The sequence below is a fragment of the Budorcas taxicolor genome, chromosome 17 (assembly GCF_023091745.1).
Source record: "Budorcas taxicolor isolate Tak-1 chromosome 17, Takin1.1, whole genome shotgun sequence".
Classification (NCBI taxonomy): domain Eukaryota; kingdom Metazoa; phylum Chordata; class Mammalia; order Artiodactyla; family Bovidae; genus Budorcas; species Budorcas taxicolor.
This window is the reverse complement of record NC_068926.1, coordinates 54160286-54181000: the sequence shown is the minus strand read 5'-3', so window position 1 is coordinate 54181000 and position 20715 is coordinate 54160286. Positions and strand designations below refer to the sequence as shown.

General features: G+C 39.5%; 1 protein-coding gene across 1 annotated transcript in view; it reads right to left on the bottom strand.

Moving 5' to 3' along the window:
* The window catches only part of IFT81 (intraflagellar transport 81), a 96343-nt gene that overhangs the window by 51653 nt on the left and 23975 nt on the right, over positions 1 to 20715 (bottom strand). Inside the window, exons 10-11 of the mRNA XM_052654663.1 lie at positions 20325 to 20420; positions 8677 to 8823 (exon numbers count right to left, since the gene is read on the bottom strand). Of these exons, the coding sequence (XP_052510623.1) occupies positions 8677 to 8823; positions 20325 to 20420 (243 nt within the window). The remainder of the gene's footprint in view (positions 1 to 8676; positions 8824 to 20324; positions 20421 to 20715) is intronic.

The following is a 20715-nucleotide window of genomic DNA, read 5'->3' as shown; positions in this document are numbered from 1 at the left end:
CAAGGGCAAAGTTCCATGGCATTTTGGGGGTGACTTCTCTCAGAGATGAAAGCAATCAAAATTCTTTGAGAATATCATTCAGTGAGACTTCTACTTTATGTACTTATATATGTACTTTATATACTTAAATCCAGTATAGAAAACTTCAAGATATAAAGGAGAGTTAGAGACTCATTATTATCAATTTTCAGTTATGTTAGAAACTGTAGTCTCTAAACTTAACCTCTTTATCACCTACTGAACACTTGTTTGAAGAGAAAGAAATCAAGATAGACTAGACTGGCAAGAAAATCTCTTATCACTAAGAAGATACTTCCAACTATGCAAGAAATTCCTACCTATGTCAGAAGTCTGGCAGAATAAGATTTTGCTGTGCTCATCCCTATACATTGCCTACAAGGCCATCATTGAAAATAAACTGTTAACCAAAGTATAAGGAAAAAAACAAGTGTTTTTAGGCTCTTCACCTGTTTTTTAAAAAATATGCATTTATTTGGCTGCTCCAGGTCTTAGATGCGGCACTCAGGATCAAGCTCCCTGACCAGGCCCCGTGCACTGGGAGCACAGAGTCTTATCCACTGGACGGCCAGGGAGGTCCCCATCTTTTTTAATAAGAAAAATCAAAGGAACACAAATGAAAAATCTAGTAAAGAACAAATGCCTGTAGCACTTGTCATCTGCAATTAGAAGAGCTAAAATTCTTAGACAAAATGTAACATCTGGAATATTGACTTTAATGGCAGTAGGAAGCATCAAAATATACACTTTGATAGTGAATTTTAAAAATGAACTGATCTCTAAAGAAAAAAATGACAAAGGACTATAAATTACTATATGTATAATATTTGTTCCATTCATCCTAACACAGTCACATTCCTCAATTTTTCCAAGAAAAGATTAGTCAAACAACTACATATGGACAATCAAGGAATGAAAGTTTATTTCCAAATAAATGGCTGTCATACAGTTTCTAGCAAACTATTGTTTCCAGTTAATGACTGTGTACAATGTGGTCCTATTCAGAGTCAAATATGAATTTTAAAATTAACTCATTCTAATAGCACCTTGAAGAATAGTTCAGTATTTGGAGCACAGATGCAGAGACATTCAGATTTGGATTCAAATCCTTGCTCTGCAACTCACTGTGTGACTTCTGGCAAGTTACTTACTGTCTCTAAGCATTAAGGAAGCTGGCCAAGGTTACCCAGCTAGTAAGTAGGCTGAGAAAGCCAGGATGTGCACTCAGACCAAGTTATAGAGACCATGACTTAACTAGTCTGCCACCCTGCCACTTCCAGGTGCAGCAACATGGGTCCCAGAGGAATGATCACTTTTGGATGCCAGATGTTACATGTTGACTTAGCCTTTGAGTTTCTCGAAGCTTGGACATCCATTATTTTATAAATGGAGAAGTGATTTGCTTAAGGTCAACAGGAACATGTGAGAGAGACCTGGATCCTGCGTGGCCACTTATTAGTTGTGTAAATCTATAATTTTCCTGAGTTTCAACTAGTTGTAAAATGGAAATAATAGTAATCTCTCTTTCAAGAAGGGAGATATATGTTTGCAAATCATCTAGCACAGAGCCTTGCATAAAAGTTGCTCAATAAATGTTAGCCCTCCCTTTCCTCATTCTTCTATTTGTGACTCTGGGCACAATACTCTTTTCGAACACCATGCTACTATTTCTTGATACCCTCTCACCAACTGTGTTAACAGATGGGTGGCAAAGAACATGATTTTTTGGCAATTACCATGTGATACCAAATGAAACCTCAGTGAAGTCCAGCTATATTATATAATTTTAAGTAGAACAAACTTCCTCCTTTTTGTCCATATGGTCTACCACTTTATCAGAGTAGAAAACAAAATTGGTCTACCAAGATTTGTTCTTTATAAAATTATGCTTAATGTTCCCCAATACCTTCTGTTCTTTTAGGTAACTGCCAAATGATTTACTTGATTTGTTCTAGTTTCTGACCAAACATTAAAAATTAAGTTGACCTTATCCATATCCAAAATTATCTTTTTCTCCTTAAAAAATGTGCTCTTTTCTGTCATCAGATACTTTTCCTATTCACTATAATTTGTCAAAGATAAAAGCTAATAGCTTGGCATGAGGTTCTTTTCCGTCACATTTGCATAGAGGGAATACCCAATACTGAGTTATAAGCACTATTCAGTGCCAAATATGGCCATAGCAATTGGTATTTGTCAAATAGGCAGTATTTTCCTAAGAAAAGATAAAAATGCAAGGAGATAGACTGTTCTCTTATAAAGCAAAGTTGCTGCATAATTAATCTTTATTTCCTGGATAGCAAGGGTATCATGAAGCACACTCTGTTGGCTTCCAAGTATCATTTAAAATACTCCCATTTCTTTTTTTTCTTGGTTTGGGGTTGTTGTTTTTTTAATTGAAGGATAATTGCTTTACAGAATTTTGTTGTTTTCTGTCAAACCTCAACATGAATCAGCTATAGGTATACATATATCCCTTCTCTCCCATCTACCTCTCCATCCCTAGTCACCCCTCTAGGTTGATAAAGAGCCTCTGAGTTTCCTGAGACATGCAGCAAATTCCCATTAGCTATCTATTTTACATATGGTAATGTAAGTTTCCATGTTACTCTCTCCATGCATCTTACCCTCTCCTCCCCTCTCCCCATGTCCATAAGTCTGTTCTCTATGTCTGTTTCTCCATTGCTGCCCTGCAAATAAACTCTTTGATACCATCTTTCTAGATTCCATATATATACATTGGTATACAATATTTATCTTTCTCTTTCTGACTTACTTCACTCTGTATAATAGGCTCTAGATTTATCCACCTCATTAGAACTGACTCAAATGGGTACATTTTATGGTTGAGTAATATTCAATTGTGTACATGTACCACAATTTCTTTACTCATTCATCTGCTGATTGACCTCTAGGTTTATTCCATGTTCTAGCTATTGTAAATAGTGCTGCAATGAACACTGGAGTGTATGTGTCTTTCTCAGTTTTGGTTTCCTCAGGGTATATGCCTAGGAGCGGGTTGCTGGGCCATATGGTGGTTTGTTCCTACTTTTTAAAGGAATCTCCATACTGTCTTCCATAGAGGCTGTATCAATTTACATTCCCAACAACAGTGCAAGAGGGTTCCCTTCTCTCCATATCCTCTCCAGCATTTATTGTTTGTAGACTTTTTGATGATGGCCATTCTGACTGGTGTGAGGTGATATCTCACTGTAGTTTTGATTTGTATTTTTCTAATAATGGGCAATGTTGAGCATCTTTTCATGTGTTTGTTAGCCATCTATATGTCTTCTTTGGAGAAACGTCTATTTAGATCTTTTGCCCACTTTTTGATTGTGTTGTTTGTTTTTCTGGTATTGAGTTGTATCAGCTGCTTATATATTTTGGAAATTAATCTTTTGTCAGTTGTTTCATTTGCTATTATTTTCTCCCATTCTGAGGGTTGTCTTTTCACTTTGCTTATAGCTTGCTTTGTTGTGCAAAAGCTTTTAAGTTTAATCAGGTCCCGCTTGTTTACTTTTGTTTATATTTCCATTATTCTAGGAGGTGGGTCATAGAGGATCTTGCTTTGATTTATGTTATCGAGTGTTCTGCCTATGTTTTCTTCTAAGAGTTTTATAGTTTCTGGTCTTACATTTAGGTCTTTACTCCATTTTGAGTTTTTGTGTATGGTGTTAGGGAGTGTTCTAATTTCATTCTTTTACATGTAGCTGTCCAGTTTTCCCAGCACCATTTATTGAAGAGGCTGTCTTTGCCCCATTGCATATTCTTGCCTCCTTTGTCGAAAATAAGGTACCCATAGGTGCATGTGGAGAAGGCAATGGCAACCCACTCCAGTACTCTTGCCTGGAAAATCCCATGGACGGAGGAGCCTGGTAGGCTGCAGTCCATGGGGTCGCGAAGAGTCAGATACGACTGAGTGACTTCACTTTCATGCATTGGAGAAGGAAATGGCAACCCACTCCGGTGTTCTTGCCTGGAGAATCCCAGGAATGGGGGAGCCTGGTGGGCTGCTGTCTATGGGGTTGCACAGAGTCAGACACGACTGAGGTGACTTAGCAACAGCAGCATAAGTGTATGGCTTTATTTCTGGGCTTTCTATGTTGTTTTATTAGTCTATATTTTTCTGTTTTTGTGCCAGTACCATACTGTCTTGATGACTATAGCTTTGCAGGATAATCTGAAGTCAGGAAGGTTGATTCCTCCAGCTCCATTCTTCTTTCTCAAGACTGCTTTGGCTATTCAAGACTGCTTTGGATATTAAGGGTCTTTTGTGCTTCCATGTGAATTGTGAAATTTTTTGTTTTAGCTCTGTGAAAAATGCCATTGGTAATTTCATAGGGATCACATTGAATCTGTAGATTGCATTTGGTAGTATAGTCATTTTTACAGTATTGATTCTTCCTACTCAGAAACATGGAATATCTCTCCATCTGTTTATGTTGTCTCTGATTTATTTCATCAGTGTCTTATAATTTTCTGTATACAGTTCCTTTGTCTCCTTGCTGCTGCTGCTGCTGCTGCTAAGTCGCTTCAGTTGTGTCTGACTCTCTGCGACCCCATAGACAGCAGCCCACTAGGCTCCTCTGTCCCTGGGATTCTCCAGGCAAGAATACTGGAGTAGGTTGCCATTTCCATCGCCTTAGGTAGGCTTATTCCTATTTTATTCTTTTTGTTGCAATGATGAATGGGACTGATTCCTTGATTTCTCTTTCTGATTTTTCATTGTTAGTATATAGGAATGCAAGTGACTTCTGTGTATTGATTTTGTGTCCTGTGAATTTGCTAAATTCATTGATTAGCTCTAGTAATTTTCTGATAGTATCTTTTCTTCTCATCTCTATCATGTCATCTGTAAACAGTGAAAACATAACTTCTTCTTTTCTGATCTGGATTCCTTTTATTTCTTTTTCTTCTCTGATTGCTGTAACTAGGACTTCCAAAACTATGTTGAATTATAGCGGTGAGAGTAGACACCCTTGTCTTATTCCTGATCTTAGGAGGAATGCTTTCAGTTTTTCACAATTAAGAATTATGTTTGCTGTGGGCTTATCATATATGGCCTTTTCTATGTTGAGTAAATGGTACTTCTATGCCCATTTTTTGAAGAGTTTTAATCAAAATGGGTGCTGAATTTTGTCAAAGGCCTTTTCTGCATCCATTGAGATTATCATATAGTTTTTATCTTTCAGTTTGTTAACATGGTGAATCACATTAATTGATTTGCATATATTGAAGAATTCTTGCACCTCTGGAATAAACCCAACTTGATCATAGTGTATGAACTTTTTAATATGTTGTTGAATTATGTTTGCTAGAATTTTGTTGAGGATTTTTGCATATATGTTCATCAGTGATATTGGCCTGTAGTTTTCTTTTTTAGTGTTGTCTTTGTCTGGTTTTGGTATCAGGGTGATGGTGGCTGTGTAGAATGAGTTTGGAAGTGTTCCTTCCTCTGTAATTTTTTGAAAGAGTTTTAGAAGGATAGGCGTTAGCTCTACTCTAAACACGTGACAGAATTCACCTGTGAAGCCATCTGGTCCTGGGCTTTCGTTTTTTGGGAGATTTCTGATTACAGTTTTTATTTCACTGCTTGTAATTGGGTTGTTCATAATTTCTATTTCTTCCTGGTTCAGTCTTGGAAAATTGAACTTTTCTAAGAATCTGTCCATTTCTTCCAGGTTACCCATTTTATTGCCATATAGTTCATATTGCCATATTGTTCATAATAGTCTCTTATCATCCTTTATATTTCTGAACTGTCTGTTGTAACCTCTCCTTTTTCTTTTCTAATTTTGTTGATTTGATTCTTCTCTCTTTTTTCCTTGATGAGTCTGGCTAAAGGTTTGTAATCATTTATCGTCTCAAAGAGCTAGATTTTAGTTTTATTAATCTTTATTATTATTTCTTTCTTTCTTTTTTCATTTATTTCTGCTCTGATCTTTGATTTCTTTCCTTCTGCTAATTTTGGCATTTTGAAGTTCTTTTTCCAGCTGCTTTAGGTGTAAAATACTCTCATTTCTTAAAGTGATCTGTAAGTTAATGTCTTTTTTTTTTTTTTTGGCTTCACCATTGGGCAGGCAGTCTTCAGTTACCGGACCAGAGATTGAACCCGTGCCCCCTGCAATGAAAGCCTTCAGTCCTAAACACTGAACTGCCAGGGAATTCCCCTGAAGTGGATGTTAAAAGCCAAAGAAGTTTTTCAATCAAGTGTTGATTTATGAATTCTACCTCCCCAATAAACTAGAAGCCATACAGAGAGGCTACAATCAAAAGCACCAGAGGAAAGTGGTGCTATGGAAACAATTCATTTGTGTTTGGCATAGTGAAGATTCACTGCCAATTTGTAACAGTATGAATTCAATAACTTTTCAAAGCCAAAAATGAGGTTTGGACCTGAGCAGCTTTTCAAAGTAGCTTTTTTTTTTTTCCAGAGTGCTTCCAGGAGACCAGTGGGTTATGTTTTATTAAAAAAAAAAAAAGTCACAGCAGAAGGAGCCAGGGCACCCAGTGGGACCATTGGTCTCCACAACACCATCTGGGTCACTTAAAAGGAATGAGCCCTCTCCTCAGGTTTACCTGAAGAGGAGCCAATCATTTACCTCGCGTGGAGGCCGCAACTTGATTATGGTTCACTCGAGCCCATTAAATCTAAACTCTGGATCTCACTAGTTTCACACTCGAGTTTCACAAGACGTTACATTTCACCAGTCAGCCACACACGGCTGGCACCGAAATGCATACGCTGACACCTGTCCGCCCAGGGGAAACTCTAAGGAGCCACGTTATCTAGGTGGACAGGGTGGCGGGTAGGCCGCGGGACTCTCCAACAGGCGTCCGCACAGACCCCCACAGGCACTGGCGCCCGCGCACACTCACGCGCCCACGGGCGCCAGGCCTAACGCCGGGAAGGACCCAGAGGCGTCTCTCCCGCGAGCCCACTCCATGCAGAGAACGCCCGCCCCCTGGGAAGGGATTCCTGGTGACCCCTCTCAACAGCTCCCCACGTCTGCCAGCCAGGGACTGCGGGGAGGGGGCCGTGGCCTCTGGGCCCCGGCCAGGGCCCTGGCACGCCCGCCTCCAGACGCCCGTCTCCGCACGGCCCTGGCCGTCATCAGCACCCACCCGTGCCTCAGAGTAGCTTTTGCTGAGAACAATGGCACCCCACTCCAGTACTCTTGCCTGGAAAATCCCGTGGACAGAGGAGCCTGGTAGGCTGCAGTCCATGGGATCGCCAAGAGTCGGACACGACTGAGTGACTTCACTTTCCCTTTTCCCTTTCATGCATTGGAGAAGGAAATGGCAACCCACTCCAATGTTCGTGCCTGGAGAATCCCAGGGACGGGGGAGCCTGGTGGGCTGCCGTCTCTGGGGTCGCAGAGTCGGACACGACTGAAGTGACTTCGCAGCAGCAGCAGCAGCAGCAGCAGCAATAGCTAATATCGGAGAAGGCGATGGCACCCCACTCCAGTACTCTTGCCTGGAGAATCCCAGGGACGGGGGAGCCTGGTGGGCTGCTGTCTATGGGATCACACAGAGTCGGACACGACTGAAGTGACTTAGCAGCAGCAGTAGCTAATATAACATAAAAAAGCTGTTAGAGGTGGTAAAGAGATGCAATGTTTACTAATTAAAATATGACCTATCACTTGTTTTGCTAAAAGAAAAAAAAAAAAAGCACTGAGCTGAAGGCAAGATATTTTGCTTCATTTATTTACTTTCTTGAGATAACTTCATAAAAAGGAGGATGGGGTTTATATTTTTGACGCTTAACTTCAACCATCTATAAATGACAATATTACTTGTCCTACTCATTTCATGAGTCTGACAGAAGGATAAGTAAAATAAGAGCTGCCAAATCATTGTTCAAAATGTAAAGAGACAGAAATGTAAGACATAATTATATTTTTAAAATTTGTAAGCATTTTTTAATGAAGTCATTTTAATGATGCCAGTCCCACTGGCCAAGTACACATTCTTGATGAAGCAACTTAGTGATACTTTCTCAGCTCTTTATGGAATTATATTTATCAAAAAATATGAATATTTGCTTACCTGACAGTTCCTACTCATTCAGTTTTACTTTTATAACCTAATACTTATACTAAATCCAAAATAAATCCACTTAAAAAGTGAAAATTTAGAACATTATTTCATAAAATCACTAAAATCTCTGTCATTATATATCAAGCATATCTAATATTATTGAAAAGAGTTTTCAGTTTTATTCTTATTTTTAAAAATATTTATTTTTATTTTATTTATTTGGCTGTATCAGCTCTTAGCTGCAGCATGCAGAATCTTGATTGCAGCATGCAGAATCTAGTTGCACATGTGGGATCCCTGACCAGGGACTGAACCTGGGCCCCCTGCATTGCAAGCATGGAGTCTTAGCCATTGGATCACCAGGGAAGTCGCAGAGTTTTCAGTTTTAAATAAATAAGTTTCATAGAATAAATGAACTTCCTATTTTTTATCTTTTTTAAAATTATTTTTTAGTTGAAGGATAAATGCTTTACAGAATTGTGTTGGTTTCTGCCAAACATCAATATGATGAATGTCCCGTTTACTGACAGACAAACTAAAAAGTAAAAAACATTAATGGTTTCCAACAAAAGCAATAACCATATTCTCTTCCCATTAGATATCTCAACTTACCTCATCTCCCTTCAAAACTTCAGTGCCATCAAATTCACGGGTCTGACTTGTCTTCACTGACACTTCTCTCTCTAGGTTGGCTAACTTTTCCTTTGCTTCCTGAAGTTCCTCAGCTTTGGCTTCTTTTTTACGAGAAATGATAGATGCCTAATTAAGCATTAAATAAAAATGTAAAAATGAGACAGTCAACTTTCTATTATTTTCTGAAATTATGTAATTTTTAGATTTTACTGACTGAGCTAAATGTTCAATATCAGGTTGACTTCTCCTGACAATACCCTTTGCCCTACCACCTGCTATCACAAGTTTTATATTTAGTATGAGCCGACTAAGGTCCATCTAGTCAAGGCTATGGTTTTTCCAGTAGTCATGTATGGATGTGAGAGTTGGACTGTGAAGAAAGCTGAGCACCGAAGAATTGATGCTTTTGAACTGTGGTGTTGGAGAAGACTCTTGAGAGTCCCTTGGACTGCAAGGAGATCCAACCAGTCCATTCTGAAGGAGATCAACCCTGGGATTTCTTTGGAAGGAATGATGCTGAAGCTGAAACTCCAGTACTTTGGCCACCTCATGTGAAGAGTTGATTCATTGGAAAAGATTCTGATGCTGGGAGGGATTGGGGGCAGGAGGAGAAGGGGACGACAGAGGATGAGATGGCTGGATGGCATCACTGACTCGATGGATGTGAGTCTGAGTGAACTCCAGGAGATGGTGATGGACAGGGAGGCCTGGCGTGCTGCGATTCATGGGGTCGCAGAGTCAGACACGACTGAGCGACTGAACTGAACTGAACTGAACTGATGCTATACACACACACACACACATATACACATATCCCCTTCACAGATCACTGCCTTGTCATGGCAGAGAGGCTTGCATAACTTTGAATCTATGAGCCATGCCGTGCAGGGCCACCCAAGATGGACAGATCTTAGCAGAGAGTTCTGACAAAAAGTGATCCCCTGGAGAAGGGAATGGCAAACCATCCCAGTGTACTTGCCGTGAGAACCTCATGAACTGTATAAAAGACCAAAAAGATAAGACACCAAAAGATGAGTCCCTTGGGTCTGAAGGTGTTCAATATGCTACTGGGGAAGAATGGAGAATTACCAATAGACCTGGAATGAATGAAGAGGGTGGGCCAAGGCAGATACAACACTCAGTTGTGGATGTATTTGTTGATGAAAGTAAAATCCAATGCTGCAAGGAACAGTACTGTATAGGAACCTGGAATGTTAGGTCCATGAATCAAGGAAAATTGGATGTGGTCAAGCAGGAGATGGTAAGAATAAACATCGACATCCTAGGAATCAGTGAACTAAAATTGACAGGAATGGGCAAATTTAATTCAGATGACCATTATATCTACTACTGTGGGCAAGAATCCCATAGAAGAAATGGAGTAGCCCAGGTAATTGACAAAAGAGTCAAAAATACGGTACTTGGGTGCAACATCAAAAATGACAGAATGATCTCTGTTTCCAAGGCAAGCCATTCAATATCACAGTAATTCAAGTCTCTGCCCTTACCACCAATGCTGAAGAAACTGAAGTTGATTAGCTCTATGAAGGCCTGGAAGACCTTCTAGAACTAACACCTAAAAAAGATATTCTATTCATCATCAGGGATTGGAATGTAAAAGTAGGAAGTCAAGATAAACCTGGAGTAACAGGCAAGCTTGGCCTTGGAGAACAAAATCAAGCAGGGCAAAGGTTAACTGAATTCTGCCAAGAGACTGCACAAGTCATAGCAAATAACCTTTTTCAACAACACGAAAGACAAGTTTACACATGGACACCACCAAATGGTCAATACCAAAATCAAATTGACTACATTCTTCGTAGACAAAGATGTAGGAGAAGCTGTATACAGTCAGCAAAAACAAGACCTGGAGCTGACTGTGGCTCAGATCATCAGCTTCTCATAGCAAATTCAGGCTTAAACTAAAGAAAGCTGGGAAAAACACTAGGCCAGCCATATGAATTAATCCATATGAATTCACAGTAGAGGTAACCAATAGATTCAAGGGACTAGATCTAGCTAACGATGTGCCTGAAGAATGATGAACAGAGGTCCGTAATATTGTACAGGAGGCAGTGAACAAAACCATCCCAAAGAAAAAGAAAAGCAAGAAGGCAAAGTGGTTATATGAGGAGGCTTTACAAATAGCGGAAGAATGAAGAGAAGTGAAAAAGCAAGGGAGAGAGGGAAAGGTACATTCAATTAAAATCAGAGTTCCAAAAAATAGCTAGAAGAGACAAGAAGGCCTTCTTAGATGAACAATGCTTAATAATAGAAGGAAACAACAAAAGGGGAAAGACTAGAGATCTCTTCAGGAAAACTGGAAACATCAAGGAATAATTCCACCCAAAGGTGGGCACAATAAAGGGTAAAAATGGTAGAGACCGAGTAGATGCTGAAGAGATCAAGGAGAGATGAAAAGAATCCATCAAAGAGCTGTATAAAAAAGATCTCAAAGAACCAGATTACTATGATGGTATGGTTAGTCACCCAGAGCCAGACATTCTGGAGTGCAAAGTCAAGTGGAACTTAAAAAGCACTGCTGTTAATAAAGCTGCTGCTACTGCTGCTAAGTCGCTTCAGTCATGTCCAACTCTGTGCAACCCCATAGACGGCAGCCCACCAGGCTCCCCCGTCCCTGGGATTCTCCAGGCAAGAGCACTGGAGTGGGCTGCCATTTCCTTCTCCAATGCATGAAAGGGAAAAGTGAAAGTGAAGTCGCTCAGTTGCGGCCGACTCTTAGCGATCCCATGGACCACAGCCTACCAGGCTCCTCCGTCCATGGGATTTTCTAGGCAAGAGTACTGGAGTGGGGTGCCATAAAGCTACTGGATGCAATGAAATTCCAGCGGAACTATTCAAACCCCTAAAGGATGATGCCATCAAGGTTTTGCATTCATTGCATAACAATGCCTGCAATATAGCTGCTGCCACTCCCTCAGGACAAAGGGATGGGAAAATGTAGGATGCTGGCCCCAGATAGCTGTGTTACTTGCTCAGTCATGTCTAACTTGGCAACCCTATGGACTGTAGCCCACCAGGCTCCTCTGTCCATTGAATTCTTCAGCCAAGAATACTGAAGTGGGTTGCCATTCCCTTCGCCAGGGGGTCTTCCTGACCCAAGGATCGAATCTGGGTCTCCTGCACTGCAGACAGATTCTTTACCATCTGAGCCACCAGGGAAGCCCTTGGCATTCATTATGTCAGCAAATCTGGAAGACCAAGCAGGAGCCACAGGACTGGAAAAGGTCAATCCTCTCACCCCAATACTCAAGAAGGGTAGTACCAAAGAATGTGCTAACCATCAGACAATTGCACTCATTTTCCATGTTAGTAAGGTCATGCTTAAAATCTTGCATGCTAGGGTTCAGCATTATGTGAACCAAGAACTTCCAGATGTCCAAGCTGGGTTTAGAAAAGGAAGAGGAACTAAAGATCAAATTCACTGGATTATAGAAAAAGCAAGGGAATTTCAGAAAAAACATCTATCTCTGTTTCACTGACTTCACTAGATCATGACAAACTGTGGAAAGTTCTTAGAGAGATGGGAATATCAGACCATCTCACCTGTCTCCTGAGAAATCTGTATGCGGATCAAGAAGCAACAGTTAGAACCCTGTATGAAATAAGTGATTGGTTCAAGATTGAGAATGGAGTACAACAGGTCTGTCTGCTGTCACCTTGTTTGTTTAATCTATTTCTTGTGAGCACGTCACAGGAAATGCTGGGCTGGATGAGTTACAAGCTGGAATCAAGATAGGCAGGAGAAACATCAATAACCTCAGATATGCAGATGATATCACTCTAATGGCAGAAAGCAAAGAGGAACTAAAGAGCTTCTTGATGAGGGTGAAGGCGGAAAATGAATAAGCCTGCTTAAGACTAAATATTAAAAAAACTAAGATCATGGTATCCAGCCCCATTACTGCATGGCAAATAGAAGAGGAAAAGGTGGAAGTAGTGACAGATTTCCTCTTCTTGGGCTCCAAAATAACTGCGGATGGTGACTGCAGCCATGAAATCAGAAGACAAGTGCTTCTTGGCAGGAAAGCAATGACAAACCTAGAGAGAGCGTTGAAAAGCAGAGACATTACTCTGCCAACAAAGGTCCGTATAGTCAAGGCTATGGTCTTCCCAGTGGTCACATTGGTTTGTGAAAGCTGGACCATAAAGAAGACAGAATGCCAAAGAACTACAATGCCTTCGAACTATGGTGCTGGAGAAGATTCCTGAAAATCCCCTGGATAGTAAGATCAAACCAGTGAATCTTTCGGGAGATCAACTCTGAATATTCACTGGAAGGACTGATGCTGAAGCAAAAGCTCCAGTATTTTGGTCATCTGACGCACACAGAAGACTCATTGGAAGTCTCTGATGCTGGGAAAGATTGAGGGCAGAAGAACAGGGCATCAGAGGGTGAGATGGCTGGACGGCAGCACCGATGCAATGAACATGAATTTGGGCAAACTCTGGGAGATGTTGAGGGACAGGGAGGCCTGGCGTGCTACAGTCCATGGGGTCGCAAAGAGTCAGACATAACTGGGCAACTAAACAACAACAATAATATACACATATATGTATATTTATATATGTATCTGGCTGCACCACATGGCTTGTGGGATCTTATCTTCCCTACCAGGGGTTGAACCTGGGGCCTGGCAGTGAAAGCACCAAGTTTGAACCACTCCCCCCTGCCACAAGGGAATCCCCTGCGATGTGCATTAAATAGCAGCCTTAAAACATTTTGGAAGGCAAAATATAGGATATATCAGCAGAGAAACAGAAATACAATAGTAATAAAAAATATTAAAATATTGTCAACTAACATTGAAATGCTAATGAAAATATCTTCTAGGTAAACCCAGAAGCTAACACTAAGTCTGTTGTTTTTCTCTATGGTTGGTTTCCTTTCACAGGAATAAAACAAGAATGCTTTATTCCCAAAACTACAATACAGATCATCCTATCTAAATTCAATACCCATACTCTTAAAATAAAATGTTAAAACATTTATTATATTTGGGGCATTCTAATAAATAAAATGCAAATTGAAAATTAAACATCTGATTCACCAGAATTATGCAAATGTTTACACAACCCAGATGGGTGCTCTTAGCCATAAATGCAGCATTTATGGATAATGTAGCATTAGCAACTTGTGGGGCATTTCCTTAAATGAACCATGACTGTACTAGTTTAAGAAAGACATTAGCCAAACTGTCTTCTCCAGTGAAATATTACAAATATTTTTATCAAACAGATTTTATAAGAGAGGGAAATCTTTAGTGCAAACCCTTTAAACAATTCTCCCTGTTTAAAAAATGAAAATACACATGATATGAAAATACAGATGCTCAACCTTGCTTATAGTAAGATTATGTGAAAAGATGATCAACCTTGTTTATAGTAAGATAAATAAACATTAAAACTATCATAAAATACCATTTCTTATCTACAAGGATAGCAAAAATCTAAAAGTTTGACAACATACTCTACTGATGAGGCTGTAAGGAAATAGGCGCTCTCATATACTGCCACAAAATGTAAAATGCTAAAACCCTTATGAAAAGAAATTTGGCAATATCTAGCAAACTTACATACACATTTACTGTTTGATGTAGCAATCTCACTTCTGAGACTATATCCCAAAGACACACTGACAAAAAATGCAAAGACATAAACAAAAAGCTATTTATCGATGTATGATTGCTAATAGCACAAGAATGGCAACAACCCAAATGTTCATCAGCTGGAGACTGGTTGAATAAACTGTGATATACCCACTCCATACCCAGTGGAGTATGTCTGTGAACAGAAACAAGCATATCCACTACAGGATACAAAAAAGACAGATAATAACAAGTGTTGGTACAAATGTGGAGAAATCAGAACCTTCATACACTGTTGGTGGCAATGTAAAATGGTACAGCTTCTTTGGAAAGTAGTCTGGCATTTCCTCGTGGAGAAGGAAATGGCAACCCACTCCAGTGTTCTTGCCTGGAGACTCCCAGGGACGGGGGAGCCTGGTGGGCTGCCGTCTATGGGGTCGCACAGAGTCGGACATGACTGACATGACATAGCAGCTGGCATTTCCTCAAAATGTTACATACAGAATTATCATTGAACCAACAATTGCACTCCTACAAGTATACTCATGAGAAGTGAAAATTTATTTTCAAACAAAAACTTGTATAAGAATATTCCTACCGCATTATTCATAATAGCCAAAAAAGTAGGGACAACCCAAATGCTTATTAACTGATGAACAGAAAAACAAAATGTGACATATCTGTATAATGGAATATTATTCAGTAATAAAAAGGTTTAAGCATGTAGAAATACATGTTAACAACATGAAGTGAATCTGACTCTTTGGAACCCTACTGACTGTAGCCTGCCATGCTCCTCTGTCCGTGGAATTCTCCAGGCAAGAATACTGGAGTAGGTTGCCATTCCCTTCCCTAGGGGATCTTCCTGACCCGGAGATCGAACCCTGGTCTCCTATACAGAAGGAAATTCTTTACTGTCTGAGTCATCATACATGAAGGAACTTTAAAAACAGTATGCTAAGTATAAGAACCCAGTCACAAAGGACGACATATCCTATGATTCCATTTATATGAAATGTCCACAACAGGGAAATTTACAGAGCTAGTTTGGTCTTTTGTAGTTGACTGGGGCTGAGGATCTGGGGGAAAATGGGAAGTGACTGCTAATGGGTTCAGGGTTTCTTTTTTGACATGATAAAAATGTTCTAAAATTGATTGGGTAATGGTTGTACAGCTCTGTAAATATCATTGAATTTACACCTTAAATGGGTGAACTGTATAGTATGCGAATTTTATCTCAATAAAGTTATAAAGGAATAAAATTATTCTACTATACTATTCAATAGCATATATTGAGAAAAAAAGCACTGTGAACAAAAGTGTGTATAATATGCTCTGCTTTCTCTAAGGATGGAAATATATGAATATATGTATATATAATATTATTTTTAGTGTAATAATAAACTTGTGTGTAACATATGGATTCAAGCAAATGATGAATAATGTTGATGCCATTAGGGGATTTGGTTCCCAGGAGAATAGACAACCCTGCACTTTCAAGACACAGATTCCAGTGTCTAGTCATGGGTCAATTTAAAAGGATGAAGGATGAAGAATATCCATCGTTGGTCACACTACAGGAGGCCAGGGACCATCACATTAAAGTGGGTGGGGCTTTTCCATCCAGAGCAAACAAGCGGGAAGTAGGGTTTACTGTGGGATTTCATAAACCACAGAGAGATTAACCTAATCATCCTGGCTCTTTTCCACACTCTATCCTGCAGGACAAACATCCTCTAAGCAGTTAGCGAAAGAGTGCTTGGAAAAGAGTCATAATAATTACCCAGTATTTTCTGAATAGAGCTTTATATACTCTTCTACATCTTTCTTTCACTCTAAAGTTGTTCTCTGAGGAGCCAATGTCTTACTCCAATCATGAGCCGTGCTTCTCTGCTCTGATATGAGGCCATCTACTCAGCAGGAATGAATATTGTGGAATTTAGTCTTATTCAGAGAAACTATATCAAAAAGACTGCTCGCCATAAATAACTGAGCAAGACTCCTTTTCTATAAACAAATATTGGTCAGAATGGCCCTGTCTGACAGCAAAGTAAAGATAAAAAAGAAGTTGGCCTAACTTCAACTCCTCTATACTCCAGGGAATGGCAAAATACCAACTAGAAAGTATTCTTAAAAAAAAAAAAAAGCCTGTTCAAGTTTCTAGTTGTTTCAAGTTTCTAATATATAAGAAATACAGGACACAGAGGAACATTTTAAAAGGACACCATTAGTTGCAATCAGCAAAACATCAACCATGGGAAATGCTATAGGAAAAATAAATTTCTTCAATAAAAAAAATCACAAAAAATTATTAAATAAATGGATACATAAGTAAGGAAGACAGTCTATAGATTAAGAGAGATTTAAATATCAAACAAAACAAAAACAAACAAAAACAAGACCAGGAGCTGACTGTGGCTCAGATCATGAACTCCTTATTACCAAATTCAGACTCAAATTGAAGAAAGTAGGGAAAACTGCTAGACCATTCAGGTATGACTTAAATCAAATCCCTTATGATTATACAGTGGAAGTGAGAAATAGATTTAAGGGACTAGATCTGATAGAGTGCCTGATGAACTATGGATGGAGGTTCGTGACATTGTACAGGAGACAGGGATCAAGACCATCCCCATGGAAAAGAAATGCAAAAAAGCAAAATGGCTGTCTGGGGAGGCCTTACAAATAACTGTGAAAAGAAGAGAGGCGAAAAGCAAAGGAGAAAAGGAAAGATATAAGCATCTGAATGCAGAGTTACAAAGAATAGCAAGAAGAGATTAAAAAGCCTTCTTCAGTGATCAAGGAAAAGAAATCGAGGAAAACATCAGAATGGGAAAGACTAGAGATCTCTTCAAGACAATTCGAGACACCAAGGGAACATTTCATCCAAAGATGGGCTCGATAGAGGACAGAAATGGTATGGACCTAACAGAAGCAGAAGATATTAAGAAGAGGTGGCAAGAATACACAGAGGAACTGTACAAAAAAGATATTCATGACCCAGATAATCATGATGATGTGATCACTAATCTAGAGCCAGACATCTTGGAATGTGAAGTCAAGTGGGCCTTAGAGAGCTTCACTACGAACAAAGCTAGTGGAGGTGATGGAATTCCAGTTGAGCTGTTTCAAATCCTGAAAGATGATGCTGTGAAAGTGCTGCACTCAATATGCCAGCAAATTTGGAAAACTCAGCAGTGGCCACAGGACTGAAAAAGGTCAGTTTTCATTCCAATCCCAAAGAAAGGCAATTCCAAAGAATGCTCATACTACCACACAATTGCACTCATCTCACACGCTAGTAAAAAATGCTCAAAATTCTCCAAGCCAAGCTTCAGCAATACGTGAACAATGAACTCCCTGATGTTCAAGCTGGTTTTAGAAAAGGCAGAGGAATCAGAGATCAAATTGCCAACATCCGCTGGATCATGGAAAAAGCAAGAGAGTTCCAGAAAAACATCTATTTCTGTTTTATTGACTATGCCAAAGCCTATGACTGTGTGGATCACAATAAACTGTGGAAAATTCTGAAAGAGATGGGAATACCAGACCACCTGACCTGCCTCTTGAGAAATCTGTATGCAGATCAGGAAGCAATAGTTAGAACTGGACATGGAACAACAGACTGGTTCCAAATAGGAAAAGGAGTATGTCAAGGCTGTATGCTGTCACCCTGCTTATTTAACTTCTATGCAGAGTACCTCATGAGAAACGCTGGACTGGAAGAAACACAAGGTAGAATCAAGATTGCCGGGAGAAGTATCAATAACCTCAGATAAGTAGATGACACCACCCTTAGGGCAGAAAGTGAAGGGGAGCTAAAAAGCCTCTTGATGAAAGTGAAAGAGGAGAGCAAAAAAGTTGGCTTAAAGCTCAACATTCAGAAACTAAGATCATGGCATCCGGTCCCATCACTTCATGGGGAATAGATGGGGAAACAGTGTCAGACTTTATTTTGGGGGGCTCCAAAATCACTGCAGATGGTGATTGCAGCCATGAAATTAAAAGACGCTTACTCCTTGGAAGAAAAGTTATGACCAACCTAGATAGTATATTCAAAAGCAGAGACATTACTTTGCCAACAAAGGTCCGTCTAGTCAAGGCTATGGTTTTTCCAGGGGTCATGTATGGATGTGAGAGTTGGACTGTGAAGAAGGCTGAGCGCCGAAGAATTGATGCTTTTGAACTGTGGTGTTGGAGAAGACTCTTGAGAGGCCCTTGGACTGCAAGGAGATCCAACCAGTCCATTCTGAAGGAGATCAACCCTGGGATTTCTTTGGAAGGAATGATGCTGAAGCTTAAGTTCCAGTACTTTGGCCACCTCATGCGAAGAGTTGACTCATTGGAAGAGATTCTGATGCTGGGAGGGATTGGGGGCAGGAGGAGAAGGGGACGACAGAGGATGAGATGGCTGGATGGCATCACTGACTCGATGGATGTGAGTCTGAGTGAACTCTGGGAGATGGTGATGGACAGGGAGGCCTGGCGTGCTGCGATTCATGGGGTTGCAAAGAGTCGGACACAACTGAGTGACTGAACTGAACTGAACTGAAACATCAAACAAATCCAATGTATAAATCCAAAGGGATCCTAATTAAAACAAAGCAACTAAAAAAAAAAAGAAAAAGAGATCAGGAAATCTGAACATTGATTGGATAATTGCCAGTATTAATTTTAAATATGGTATGTTGTTAAGCTTTTTAAAAGCTTTTATTTTTTAGAGATACATTCTGAAATATTTACATGTGAAATAATATGAAATCTTAGATTTACTTCAAATAATCCAGATGCAGCTGGGGGCTATACATGAAATAAAAATGGCCATGATAGCTATAGCTAAAGGACACACAAGGATTTATTTGGACTATTTTCTCTACCTTTGTATATGGTCAAGTTTTTCCATTATAAAAAGGTTTTCCAAAAATTCTAGCATCCATAAATAATGCTTTGTTATGTACCTCAGTATTTTCAAATTGGCTATCATTTGAATCTGCTGTTTAGCAATACATAACAACATATATATATCCTGATGACTTAATACTTCTGTATAAAATAATAAATGCCTTAGCCCTAAAATTTAATTTAATTCTCTATTTTTTCAAGCCAACTTTAAACCTGAAAAAGTATATTGCCTTTAGTTCATTAGGACTTCCCTTCTGGCTCAAACAGTAAAGAATCTGCCTACATTGTAGGAGACACCTAGGTTCAATCCCTGGATCGGGAAGATCCCTGGAGAAAGGCATGGCTACTCACTCCAGTATTCTTGCCTCGAGAATTCCTTGGACAGAGGAGCCTGGCGGGCTACAGTCCATGGGATTGCAGAGCTGGACATGACTGAGCTGCTAACACTTTGACTTTAGTTCATTAAAGATTATAAATATTAAAAAAAAAAAGATTATAAATATTTATTTTTATCACTTGAGGTAAGCATTCACATAAAAAAATCAAATTTCACACTCACAGATATAAACACAAAGAGCTCTATCACCACAGTTGGCAGATATTGAGGAAGCTGAGCATTATCGGATATATCAGATTTCAGACTTGAACATGTATCTTTGTGGCTTTTCCAGAAATTCTCTGATTTAATCTGGAGATTAACAATGACAGAAGAACATTTCTTCTTTATTTCCTTCTCACTCTAAGACTATCGATAACACAGACCATGGTGTTTATAAAGATATTCACCAACAAGATTACAGGTCAAAGTATGTGAGCCAAAAAGAGTGGTCTTAAGTGTGTTTGCTTCCCTGGTGGCTCAGAGGTTAAAGTGTCTGCCTCCAATGCAGGAGACCTGGGTTAGATTCCTAGGTCAGGAAGATCCCCTGGAGAAGGAAATGGAGAATCCCATGGACAGAGAAGCCTGGTAGGCTACAGTCCACCGGGTCGCATAGAGTTGGACACGACTGAGCGACTTCACTTAAGTGTGTTGTTGGGCTTCCCTCATAGCTCAGACAATCAAGAATCCGCCTGCAATGCAGGAGACGTGGGTTTGTGAGCCAAAAAGAGAGGTCTTACCTGTTGCCTATATAGTGACAGTTTGCCTTCAATTGGTTCATTTCTCATCATTTTCTTTTCAATCAGCTGATTGATCTGTGTGTTTATTTCATTTATCTAAAACAGTATGAAAATAAAAAAGGTTAAAACTATGGCTGTGATTACCTAAATTAAGGGACATCTGGTCAAACAAAGCTTTGAATTGACAGTTGTTATTATCAGTGATTTTGATAGGAGGATCAGTCCTATTAATACCATTGATGGGTTGTTACAATTACTTTGAGACAATCTGCATTTCGTGGTTCATGCTACGTATTTACAGAATTGGATTAGTTACATGGATTTAACCATCCATGTCTAAATTATCCTATTCTACATGAAGTATTTAAATTATTTTAAAAGACAATTTCTA